Genomic DNA, 13,738 nt, shown 5'->3' with positions numbered 1-13,738 from the left:
TCTATACTAGAACAAGTCAACCAGATTTAGTGATGTCAAACCTGCACCGCACTGAAGCTGCAGGCCTACAGCTGTGTTTCGGTGAGCGTCTACATATCTACACACGACAACCTCAGATTTCATACACACAGCCATTCTCCAGTAACTACCATTCTTAATCTGTCCTAATCTGCCCCACAATAACTGTGAGCCAAGCACACAGCACATCTCATATTGGAGTAGATGTCAGGGACTGTTGGGCCAACTCCAACTTACTGTGCTGAGCAGAGTAAACAGTCCAAACCGATTAGATTGACCTGGTCACTGTGTCCCTCTGACAGGTGGCTGACAGGTGAGCATCACAATGCTGTCGTCACTCACTCCCTCAGTAACAACTATGTGACAGCTGTGTGTGTGTGTGTGTGTGTGTGTGAACCTAGTCATGCTTTTTTGAGTCTTTCTTTGTGTTTCTACCAGTGATTTTTTTAATATACATGCGTATCTCCAAAGAAGAAACAGCTGTGCTTACCGTAAGATGCTGGAACAGCCACGCCCTCATGATGTTCGTGGCCACCTTGGGGAAAATGCCACGCTTTTTCTGCCTCTTCTTATCCTTGTCTGGATCATCATCATCCCCTGTGCCAGGCGATGCAACGCTGTTGTCTAAGCCATCTCCTGGACGGAAACCAAACCCAGGGTTAAATAACATCCCCGACCACATCACTGACACAGAATACCATGGAAAAAAAATATCCAGATCTAAAAATTCTCAAAGCTGAAACAGAAGTACAAGCTGAGTTTAAGGCTTATGAAAGCTGGATAAACAGACATATACCACGGATACCTATGAAGGAATTCAAAAGCGCTGCACTGAGGCCGAGAGCATTGCCGCAGCAAAGCCAGTGTTATGTGGTGAAGATGGAGGTAGGGGGATTTAAATGGCCTTAGATGAAGGCCTGTACAGAGAGTGAGGGGTTTACTCGGAGGCCTAGCAGAGTTGTTCTATACCCAAGAGCACAGGAGAGGGGAAGAGGGGTTAATGACGCTAATGTTATGGTTGGACACTGAAACACTAAGTTCCTCATTCCAGTTTTACAGTAGGAGGAGGATCAGGAGGAGGAGGAAAGAGGGGGAAAAAAAAAAGGACAAGGAGGCTTCAAGTACAGTGGAGACTTGGACTCATGTCATTAATTGAATTAAATTTGCATGCTTGACATAATGTGGAGCATTTTTTTTCATCTCCTGAAGCGAGCCAGAGGGGACAGGAAGGAGGTCGGCAGACATGTACAGTAATTCACATGAATTCATGTTGCGTGCATAGACGCACGCTGACATACAAACAAAACTCAAAGGAGACGGTAATTCACGGCATGCAGTTGAGCCATATGAGTATTAAAGTAAGGATGTGATTTTGAGGTTGGTTCATTGTTGCACTTCAATGCACATAATGGACTTGTCTGTGCCCCCCGCCCCCCTCATCCAAAATACTGACTCTCTTAGTCCTCTTCTCCGACTCCCTTCCCTTGAAGCCACCCCTCCCCATTCCGCCACAAGATTAGCATGACAGGCCAGCGGCAGCTTCGCCTGCATTAATGTCCGTCAGTGTTTGATTTCAAGAGGAAAACATGCGTACACCCAGGCACGATTTCTCCTTTAAATTGAAGTTTCCATCTTTGTCCCTTGGCTTTTTCTTCTTCCCTGGCATTAATTGTGCATTAGCAAAAATGATTTACTTTTAACAGTCATAGTTATTTTTTCTTGCCCCCGGGCACAAATGCCTTGAAAGCCTTCCTTGAGGGCATCTAAATTATGTATCTGAAAAACTCCTCCACTAAGGCAGAGAAGGACTCTGACGTTCTCAAAATTCAGACTTGCATGTCCTCCTGTTTTTGGGGAGGCATCAATCACAACTACCTATACAAGCCTTAATCTTGCATAAATATTTGAACTAATAGCATTAAAAAGGGGGAAAGAAAAAGGATCCGACTGGTGGCGTAATCAAATGCAAAATAAATGAAGAATACGAGGATAGCAGGGGCCCTCACTTCGAACTGCTTTGCCCACTTTCTTCTTTTTCCTCCCCCCTTGTTTGTCCCTCTCTTTTCTCTCCTCTCTCTGTCTTTCTTTTCTGTCTGTGCACAGTGTTTTCCTTCCACATCATTAGTGCAGAGCCACACGAAAGAGGAAAACAGAGAAGTGCCGACTTTGCGCTCCCTGTGTGAAGTTAAAGCAACAGCCCTCCTGAAGGACATATGGGAATGGGGACACCAACTAGGGGTGTTGTAATTGTAGAATGGGCATTCATTAGTGGCAAATGTTGTAAATCCCAGGCTAAGTACGAATCCTTGTTCAGGAAAGCCTAAAACAATAAACTTTGGTCTGGCCCTAGCCTTCCCTGACTGCGAGGGGCTTCCTGAGAAATGCGACCCAGACGGAAGTCAAGTCGAACTCCCCCAGTTTGCTTCCAAACTTCAGCAACAACACAGCTAGTGAGCTGTGAATCTTAACCGCCCTTCCCTTGTTTCGCTGCTTTTGAGCTTCATTGAATAATGTTGAGACACAGTTTGCTTGTTTGTTTTTGTGCCGCTAGGTTTTGTGTTGATTTTCGAGCTACTCTCCAAATCCCTCTCCTGCTGTGAGCAGTCAGGCTCATCCAATGGAACCACACAGTGGCCAAAAGGCTGGCAGATTAATTTTATTGACGTTTCCATTTTCACTGCAATGCGATAGCCTCCCCCCTGGCCAGGGCCAGAGCGACCCGTGCGTATTTACAGACTGACCTGTCACTTCATTACCCAGCATGCCCGCTGCCTCCTGCCCTAGCCCACAAGGGTGAAACCAGACTCCAAGGCTTTCAGCTCGTCTCTCCCTCCGTCTTTCTCTCACATGTACACAGATACTGTCATGTGTACACAGATCAGACGTGCAGCATTCAAGCATGTACTTTCAGGGCAGAATCAATAGTTTTTGTACTTTTGTACGATATACATGAAGAAATATGTGTAATCTAAACAGAGAATGAAGGAAAATCAAGTGCAGACGGAGGGTGAAAAGAGAGACAGAAACAAAGAAAAGAAGAAAGGGAACAAAAACAAGCAGGAGGAAGAAAAGAAGGAGTAGAAAAAGAATAAAGAAGACCCAACTTGCACAACCTCATTACATCTAAGGGAGAGCTGGTGCTTTGCATCCACCCCCACTCCTTTCTTATGAGCGAGAGAAGGAACGCTGCAGGGCAAATTGTCCCAAACACTAATGGCTTCTGACTGTTCCCTGGCAACTCTGCCATTCTAACCTGTGTGGATGTGCAGTCTGAAAAAAAAAATGGGGAAAGGAAAAAAAAGTGCAAGGGAGAGCAGGGGGAAGCGTCCCATCATCTGGCCATGTGACACAGATGGGGGTTGGCTATTAGGAAGCAGCCGAAAGGCCTAAGGGAGCCGAGGTGCTGGAGTGTAGCCCCAGGCACTTTTGGAAAAGCAGCGCCCTTGGAGACAGAAAAAAGACAGCTTCCCTCTCTCCCACTCTTTCTGTCTTCTGCACCCCCACCCCCACCCACCCCTTCCCCCGCCAACAACCCATCTATTCTATCAACATCTTGACTTTAAGGGCTTGCAATGAAAGTTTGTGCATATGCACAGAGACTGCAAAGGTGTAATCAGACAAGATGGAAGACAATGACCGGATGCAATGAGGGTGAGGGAGTGAATGAGCACACTAGCAAACAAACAAGCACAAGTCCAAGAGCACATTACACTCACATACATTCTCCGTCTCTCATCACCAGTGGGTGGTTATTAAAAATGCATTCAGATATATCTCCCTGTGAGTAAATTGGTCTCAGGGCTGAGCTCATTAACGGGTTGGGAAAGGACTGTAAACACACTACAATTCTGCTTATCGAATGTTGGCACATTCAGGGTCGCTTCGGGTTCTCTTGTGCAAAAATATTGCTTTAGCACGAAGTGTCCTACGGTCTCTCCTGAGAGTGAGGGAACTTCAGGGGAGTCATAATGACTCGAGAGATCATGCTTCATGTCTAGGAGGCACCCTGCCCCTGAGGGAGCCACTAAGGTCTAGTCAGCCCTGGAAGCATTATGGATATAACCGTGAGTAAAACATACTGTAGCTTTATCAGTACACCGAGAATGCGCTCCCTCTGCTGCTCTATCATTCTGATATATCCCATGCATGAATGAATAATGACTTGTCAATAGCTGGAATACACATTCAAACCCAGTCTTGGTTAGTTATCAAATAACACTCCAGACTTATTGGTCCCTATACTATTAATACACCTACTGAAGAGCCTCAAGACAAGCTTTAGATCTTGTGTGTGTATTATTCTAAAGGCTGTGCAGTGATTTTGCACTGGGAGGCCCAGGCGTTTGTTTCAGGGTAATGAAGCAAGAGTGTAGAGGCAGTGGCTTATGGAAGCCGTGGTTAAAGTGACTAATTACAACAGACCCCCCACGCCCCCTGTCAACCCAAACTAGTGAAATTGTTCACCCATGCTTGGCTGAACGAGTAGAAGGGAGAAACTCAAGGACAACTCAGGAGTAGTAGACGGAGAACAGACGCTAAGAGGCAGGAGCTCCTCTGGCCTCCTATACCTTTGCACACCATAGTGACCAGGACCTCCAACCCTCCCTCCCACACCCTCCTATTACGCCACCTCTAGCCCTGCAGGCTTGGCCGCAGAGAATGAAGAGAAAAGAAGAGGGGGATTTAGAGCCTCCCTTTTCCCTCTTTTTCTCCTCAACTTTTCAGCCAACATAAGCGGCGTTTAGCACATTCAGTTCCCCAAATGGCAGCGAATGAGAGAAGCAGTGGGGGCTCCTCTTTTGTCCGTCTGGTTACCCCTTTTATTTACTCTGGATTTACGAAGGGGTCTTTGCTGGCCCTGGGAGCACATGCTCTTGACGCACACACAATCTCTCTCACATACACACATACACAAATACGTTGAGGCTCTATTCACACTAGTGGAATGGCCGGCCCTCTGTTGCTCTGTGCCGACTGGGGGATTACAGGTCTTCTGGCTATAGCCGCATGCTAGCAATATGCTGCGTACTCACATAACATGCAACACAGATGAGTGTTAACGAGTAGAACATAATCCCTTTAATGATAAAACACACCCTTGAGTGTCCAATCTCCACTAGTCAGTTACCCATCAGTGCATTTGTGTGTCTTTGTGTGGCCACACACCATATGGTTTACTGCGCTCATTCAGATCCATACAGTAGATGAGGGCCCTAAACGGAACTGCTTTAGTGTGCACCACTGCAGCCAGTGTTTTACGCTGATTATTTCCTGATCTGTGCTTAAACAAGCAGCAGCCCCTTGCACTCGACCATAAAACAACAGCTTAGTAAACAGCAAGCATGCTGACAAATTGGTAGAGCTCAGGCCGGAGTCATTAACAGTCCTAAAACCTGTCAGAGCAATTACAACAAACTCTCTCCTTCAGCAAGTCTCCCTGCCAAACTCAGATGTCAGTACCCGCCTTCTCTTAACCACCCCCTCTTACCACCAGGACACCGGCTAAAGGTGAAGGAGGAAAGGCTACCATTTTTCCTTCTCTTCCACCAGCCATGGCACCACAGAGAAATGAGGAAAAAACCTCCATCTCAAACACAGCTGTATCTGCATCCTGGGTGCTACGACTGAGTGGTTCCTTTTGCATGAGAAGTAATGTGTAGTTGTCTCCCCCCAAAAACACATCATTAAGTGTTCCCTTAAATGAAGTGGAATAAGAGCTTCTAATTAGATGTGTTTTTTCTGTGTGGGGGGAAGCGAGGCAGTCAGGCAGTAAGAAAGGCAGGGAGGGAAGGAAGGAGGGAGGTGTGTGTGTGGGGGGGGGTGGTGGTGGTGGGGGGGAAGTTGCTCAACAACTCTTATACCTCTTCTCCTCTCTCCCTTCTCCACCCCTTCTCTAAGCCCCCTAACCCTGCCATCAGGCAGATATCTCTCTGTCATCCCTGGAATGCTGGAGATAACTATCGCCTCTCCACTGATACAAGGCCTCTCTCCTCTCACAGGCACGGTGCTGACCCCACTGTGCACATCCTACCATAGAGGGCGAGGTTGAAGTGGAGGGAGCAGAAACAAAGAGAGAGGAGGGGTGAGGGTGTAGGGTTGGAGGTAAAACTTGTTTCTAACAGCCAGTTAGGCTATTTTACCTTTTAACCTAAAATATGGGCTGGAGCAAAGCCACCCTCCCCTTTCAGCTTCTCCCCTGGAGCCAAAGAAGAGTAGTTCATCCAGAAAGAGGAGGGAGGAAGGGGGGGCAGACTGCCTGGTTACTGCTTTTCCTCCAGAGTCACTGCCTAGAATTCTATTGGTCTTTTCATAACATTATCATTTATAGTGCATTATCAAGCCAAACTGAATTGAAGAGAGGTATGATTAGCCTGCCACCTGTAACAACATCTACCACATTATATCACAAACTGGGACTTTGATGTTAACACTGTGATTTATCAAAGCCTTCTGGGATTTTGATTTTTCTAGTAGTTTCCTCCAGTTTTGAACACAGCACACAGAAAAGTGCTACTTTTTATACAGATGTATGCATAAAAGAATGTATATCAGCTGAGACAAGACTCAGCGGCCTAAAAGGGGCTTTATTTGAGGAGGAAAAAAAGATCCAACGAACAGAGATGGAATAAAGATGTATAAAAGAAAGGAGGCAGGCTCTTGCAGATGTCAGGACCCAATTTGCATGAATGGCAAAGGGCTAAATTGCAGGGGATGGGGGAGCTACCCTCCACCCCCCACACCCCGCTCTTTTTGGGGGAACTAAAAGGGAGTTGTGATGCCCATGACTGCCCCTCACTCAGCAGACAGAGATCGGTGGCTAATGAAGGGCTTTGGGTCTCCACTAGACATTTCACACTCTCTGCCTCCCTGATAACTCCGCCCTACTCTGCCTGCACTTCAGCACTGCTGCAGTAACCGCTGCTGCTTTTCCCCTGGATTTCAAATCGAACGGGGCAGGTACACAGGTAATCTTGCTTTATCCCCTTGTTTCTTAATAAACAAATTTACAAACCTGCCAACGTAACAATATAAACCAATCTTTTGTCTTCCAAGATGTTCTCCTTCTTTCTTCTCTACCAGACACAACTGTACAATTGAGCTACTCTTTACTATTAAAAACTGTATATATTGACAGAGGTCCTTCTATAATTTATCACTGTTACAATAGAATGCAGGGCTGGGTGCCCACAGAGAAGCACATCTAAATACCAAGGCTTGATGCTCCATTAAATATTAAAGAGTAGGTATTTCCCAAAAGTGAGAGGCTATTCTGAATTAAAAACAGCATGGTCATTATTAAAACAAGCTGCTGCAACACTTTTTTTTTTTTTAAACCGCCATCATGTCAGGAAAACAAAAAGACAAGACACAGAAAAATAAAGTTGGAGAATGCACAGATTCATCATTTGGATCCATCTGCTAATGAAGACATGACTTTATGGTCCCCACTAGGAACTGTTGTTTATCAAAATGTTCTTCCTCCACAACCAGAAAGAGCAGCTGCGTGCAGGTTGCCAGGTATAGCACAGCATGGTCTCATGATTCAGAACAGCTTCAACTGTTTGAGGCAATGTACCATAACAGGATCAGCAGCCACTCTCTACCCTCAATTACAAATTCAAATCAAACAAACAACCTCAAGACGAGGAAACCTTGGATATATTACAAATCTCTTTGCCGCACCTGATGGACAGTGACATCAAAGAAAGTAACTAAACAGAGATGGCGGTTACTACATGGAGCCGGGTGGGGGTTGGAAGCGTAAATGGATTAAAAGGTTTATAAATCAACAAGTCAACCATCAGATTGTAGCCTCTGCTCAGCAGCCCTCTCATCAGACAAATGCCATGAAGTTTTTTTTTTTCTCCTCGCTCTTTTTTTTTTTCTTCACACAAATGTCCTGGAGGCAGGGAACAAAGCGAGCAGAACTGATTACTGCACTGTTGCCCCGCTCCGCCAGTCTAAACTCTGTTTGGCTTCCTAATGAGCTCACTAAAAACCCAATTCATCACCCATAACCCCTTCTCAACCTGCCTTGAAATCCCCCATTATGGAGAGTCAAGGATGGTCCGTTTACAGGCTTTGCACTAGGGTCAAGGGCTGTGAAGGGTGGCTCACAGGGGTCGAGGCAAATGCACGGCCAAGGTTATTTTGGCACAAGTGATACTTTCTATGTGACCCATCCGTCCCACAGCATCTAAATATATTCACCATACACCACTGATTTCCTTCAAACTAATCTTTCCCTTTGATTGCTACACTACGTTGGGTTTAAACACACAAATAATATGATTTAATTTGTTTTTACTATTTGAGCATGGTGATTTGTTTTCTCTTTTTTTTTTTTAACGGCCTTCATCAACTTATTCCACCACTTATGCACCTCCCCCCACTTTTGCAACACCAGTGGTGTCCCAGACTGAGCGGAGGAATGTCCGGCCTGATGGCTGCAGCAGTGGGAATGTCCCGTTCCAGTCAGCTTTCGCACCAGAGATTTCAAGTTTAATACCCCTTCGTCCCATCCCCGCAAAGACAGGAATTTGGTGGGAAGAGAATGCAGCAGCATGGGGGTGGGGGCAGTCAGAGAGTGGAGTACAGTTAAAGATGGTGTGAAGTGTAAAAACAGCTGAACATTATAGGTAGACGACGACCTGACAAGGTTTGGAAATGGGATGAAGAAAAATGGAAAGAAAATATATTGAAGAGGAGATGTAGGATAGCAAGGGCGGCATCAGAAGGAGTGGAGGGGGAGGGCAGAAGAGTAAACTCCCACTGTTCCTCATTACATAGAGTTGAAATGAGCCTCCTGACACCTGAGCTGTAACCAAGAGATTACAGAATTGATGAATCCTTGGTTTAAAATGCAGCTGTTTTATTCTGCTTTAGTAATTAATTCTTTTTCCAATAATGTATTGATTAAGCGTAGCCCCTGATAAAGTTCAAACTGAGAGATCCCTCCAGGGCTTTGCCTCTGCCTGCTCTTGAGAGTCAATGAAAACTTCCTCCCTCCACCTGCATCTCTCTCTCTCACACTCTCTCTCTCTCTGAGTGCAGTTTACCTCATAAATTAATCAGATCTGCGTGGAGTGAGGATCTTGCTCAGTTAATACTTGCTTTGTCTGTCCTCTTGCTGATACACATTCCAATAATTTCTAAACTAGCTCACCTATACAAATCTACGTGGCCTGATTGAGACATTTATGTTGCTCAACTTGCAAAAGCATTCATTTGGAAAGGTTTTGTTTTTCTGGTTCACCCAGATGATACATGCACTCATGGATACAGCTAACTGCTGATCCATTTGCTTCCTTCTCACCCTAACAGGGAATCAGAGCATACAGAACGAGAGCATCTCCTTTCACAAAACTACACTTTCATTCTTTTTATCACTGCATTTTTCTTCCATACGGCCGTGAGTGAAAAGTCTGATCAACACAGTGAAGAGCAGGTCTCTCTGGGGAGCCAACTAGCACAGAAATCAGATACAGCTTTACAAGAGAGTCAGCCGCTCATGTCTTGTCAAGACCCCTCACCTACTAGCTCCTTTACAAGTCAATAACCAGGGCCCAGTGTCCTCCACTGGGCCTTGGCACACATTCACCCCTTTCTATAGGAAGTAGAGGCAGGAGGAGCCCACAACTCTGAATTCTATGGTATAATACTTAATGCTACATTATCTATATAATACAATAGAAATAATGTTTACTTTCTGCAATGAAAATGCTCCAGGAATATATTTCTACAGTCTTAACTATGATGGGACGCTACATCAGTACATTTATCCCCAAAGCACAACATGAGGTCCTCTGACATCCCTGTAATATATAGTGACAAATAATAGGTGACGCCATGAAGACAGAAGAGCCAGCTAAAAGCCTTTTCCAATATTAAAAACTAATGAAAGAGTGAATGAATTATGAAGGAAGAAGGGGAAAAAATATAATTAGAAGGTGGAAGTAGTGCTTAATACATTTACTCGAGACTATTTCCTTTCGTTAATGGGACTGCAGCGTGCAGAGAGGGGGTTTTGATGAGGGTAGTATTGACTGTCCGCCCTTCTCCTTAAGGTAAATCCAGCAGGTCATTTCATTAAGGCCCAATGCCATGGTGCTAATTTTGATTTTAGGTACTTGACAGCTGTTGGCAGTGGAAATTGCGATGGCAAGAACAGTGAGAGAGGAGCCTATTACTGCTGAGAAAAATCCAAATTGCAAAGCCTTGGTTCAAATGACTGCCACTGCGCCTATCTGACTCACCAAAACTCTTATTTCATCACACTTCTGGACCTTAACTTTAATTAGCTGCATGAAAAGTAGGTATAAAAACATGCAGCAATCTATTTTGGAATAAAGGTACAATTGCATCATTGCATCATTGTCAATAGGCATGCGAATACAGGCATGCCTGTTGACAATGATGTACATTGACAGCTGAAAAAAAAAAAGTCTTTGCAATGACACGGCCTTGCAGCTTCCACCCTTATTAAACAGTTGAGACTGTACATGGGACAACTGCAGGGTATTGAATTGGTGACTAATACATTCCTGATATTTTTTCTATCTCATAAATGGATAAATGGGTATAGTATAATGACAGAGTGATTGTTGATTCCACAATTTCAAAGTGTCCATTGTATTACAATGGACATTCGTTTCTGCTGTTCCCACTTCTTTAGTTTTAATTCTCTAAATGAGATATTTGCAATCTTCCTTCATAATAGTAGTTGCTGGTTCTTGGTTTAGCAGTGTGATGGACCTGACTCACAATGCGAGCTCCTAATCGCCTTGCAAGTTAATATGCAGCATTAAAGTTCCAGAAGGAAGAAAAAAGCTCTTCCTCTGATGCTATTAATTAGCAGTGCTCTATAGCTCTCAGCTTTTTGAAGCTCTCCATCTCCTTTTGTTTCACCCTCTTTCTTTTCTTTTTTCTTTTTTGTGCGTCCTTCAGTATTGACTTTTCAATTTTCCCCTCACACCCACCCCCTGCAACAGCAGTAGCACCAGTGCTTTTGCGGCAGTGCCCAGCCCAACTATACCCCCAAGCCCACTCTCCGAGACGCTGGCTGGGGAGCCCTGAAAGCCGGGCCAGCCCTACAGCTCCCACCAGCCCACCACCAACTCCCTGTGAGACCAAAATCAAAGAGAGAGGCCCTTAAAATATAACCATGGGTATAATGAGGGTGCTCCAAAGAACAATAAGCATATACACCAAAGCGGAGAGCAGACTGTGAGTACAAAAGAAAGGGAGAGGAAACTATAGGAATGTTACTGAAAGTATTCTTAAGAAGTGAACAACAGAGAGTGGATGAGAAACAAAAAAGAATGATACTGTGCTGTGGGAGAGAAGCCAAAGGGCCACTGCCAGTGGTGATGGTAGCCGGGGCCATGCATCTATCCAACCATGTATCTGAACCCAAAACAACAAGGGGGTCCGCCACATGCCTCTGGAGCCGAAGGAAGCCGAAGGGAGCCAAAGGGAGCACGACTAATTTCTGCACAACAATAGGCCTGGATGGGCGCCCACACAATGGCAGGTGCTTTGAATAGCAGCAGGGCCCTTGCAGCAGGGATCTTCTCCTCTCCCACTCCGAGGGCTCGAGCTCTGGCTTGTGTAACCTCTCATTTTCAACCAGGCTTCCTTTTGACTCATAAAGGATGAAAATGATCTCATGGGGGGCCAAGAGAGTAAGAGATGGCCAGGCCTGTGAGGCACAATTCACACCAAGTCCATCTGTGTTTTCTGTAGTTATTATCTACCTCCAATTTCCATCTCTCCCTCTTTTTCTCGGCGCCTCTTGCTTTTACTTATCCCTCTTTTCTCTCCTTTGAGTTCTCTCCATGTTTTTGTTTCCCCCACATCACTCTCATTTTTTTCCTTCATCGACTGTTTGTGTGTTGTGCTGTTGTTTTTGGTGGAGGTTGTGTTTGTTGTGCTGCTGCTGGGCTGTCCTGTAGGCCATGATGCAGTGGTAAGTCAGTTTTCCCCCCACCTTAAGAGCATTCTTTCCGGGGTCACAAGGTCAGCCTTCACAGATGTCTCCTGCAGACACTCAGTTGTCTAAGGACTGCATCCCTGGGAGTAAGCATTTGTACGAAACAATGCAGCTTTTCCCCCTTCACTTTGGAAAATGTTAAATGTTTTTTTCTTTTTGTGTCTCACTTTTTTCTACCGCTCTGTTTTCATTGTTTTGCTATTCAATGAAGCTATAGAGTGAGTGCAATTTTTCCAAGGTGGAGGTTTTTGTGTTTACATAATGAAAGAAAGCCCTGGTTATCACAAGATAGTACTGCTTTCTGGCTGCTTTCATTCTTTTAAACACTCCCCGTCTCCCTAAGTTTCCTCCAATTGTTCTAATGGGGCCTTAGTCATCCCTGCCTGATGGCGGAGGGAAAGATGCTTTTAAAGGTCTTGTTCTTTGCTCAGTTTGTGTTGCCAGGAGAAAAAAATGAAAACATGTAGTAGGTTCACTGTCCTGAAATACACACTGAGAGACAGATACAAGAAGCCCTTGAGTAAGCAGGGCAGACGCCAAACAAAGACCGACCCTAAATGAACAGAAAGACAATATTTGAACTAGAACATCTCTGTGTAGCCTCAATCTCAACAAAATTTTTTGAGAGGAGAATTCCTGAGCCAAACGGCTTTCATTAAAGGGAAATCAGCTTCTGCTTTTTTAGGGGGCGGAGGGTAACACGGGTAAAAGAGAAGAGATTGGAGCATTTAACATGCAAGTTCTGCCTCAGAACATGGAAAAGTGTGTAATTGGAACAACATTTTCAAAATCCAGGCACTGATCTATGCTTGAATATCTCACTCCTTTTCATCTCGCTTTCCCTTGTTCCTTTTTCTCTTCCTTCGTTTGATATGGTGCTCCAGCTTCCCCCTCCAAACATCCCCTCTGTATTCTACAAATTGATAACCCTCTAAATGAATTATGGTAAATGCATAATGAAGGTTTTCTCAGCTTCAGCCCTGCAGCCAGCCAGAATGGAGCATCTCGTTTGGCATGTTTGATTCGTTTTGTTGCGCATTTAGCCCCAGTGTTCCTTCAGAGTGTTCACTGCTTGGGGCATGTAAATAAGAAATTATCCTTGCTGACTAACATGGCTAATACCTCCTCTGGGGTAATCAAAAATTATTAGACGCTCTCTACCAATAAACATTAGGGCTCATGGCACTAACCACTGTCAAATCGCTCACCTCTGCCTGCTCCCCAATAGCCATAAAATGGGTGAACAAAAGTGATCAGGTGTGGAAAAAGCACTCTGGCTACATGGAAACAGAGACCATGGGACTGCTATTATGCCTAAAAAAGCAGCCCTTAGCTTTAAGAGTCATTAAAGCATGTACTAGAGTGGGAATCAGACTAGAAAATGAGCTTATCTTGCATAATACCCTCAAAAGCTTTGCATAAACGTGAGAGATGTGTGCGTGAAAATCAGCAGCAGTGAGGAAGAACTCGGATTGTAACACACTTCCCTTTATCATCCTCCCACTCTCTTGGACGGTGGCAGCATGGTTAAAGCACTACCTGTAGGGTATAGCGGCTCTGCTCAGTTCCAAATATGCCTCAGTGTGTAAGCCGTGGTTTACACAAATGAAAACCACACAGCAAGTGAACACGCCAAGGCTGGCCTTGCTAAGCTACTCTGCTCAACCGCGCGCTGTCTTTTGGGAGGGACTGTCAATGTGATGTGGGGTTCGGACATTAGGGGGAGGA

General features: G+C 45.0%; 1 protein-coding gene across 8 annotated transcripts in view; it reads right to left on the bottom strand.

Moving 5' to 3' along the window:
* The window catches only part of meis2a (Meis homeobox 2a), a 78,848-nt gene that overhangs the window by 44,771 nt on the left and 20,339 nt on the right, over window positions 1–13,738 (bottom strand). For 6 of the 8 annotated variants that reach the window (XM_029493246.1, XM_029493245.1, XM_029493239.1 and 3 more), the window contains one exon: window positions 509–654. In XM_029493246.1, the coding sequence (XP_029349106.1) occupies window positions 509–654 (146 nt within the window). The remainder of the gene's footprint in view (window positions 1–508; window positions 655–13,738) is intronic. The other 2 variants (XM_029493240.1, XM_029493243.1) reach the window with 1 other exon arrangement.

The sequence above is a fragment of the Echeneis naucrates genome, chromosome 22 (assembly GCF_900963305.1).
Source record: "Echeneis naucrates chromosome 22, fEcheNa1.1, whole genome shotgun sequence".
Taxonomy (NCBI): domain Eukaryota; kingdom Metazoa; phylum Chordata; class Actinopteri; order Carangiformes; family Echeneidae; genus Echeneis; species Echeneis naucrates.
Note: the sequence above shows the minus strand (reverse complement) of the source record. Positions and strands in the feature narration are given on the sequence as shown.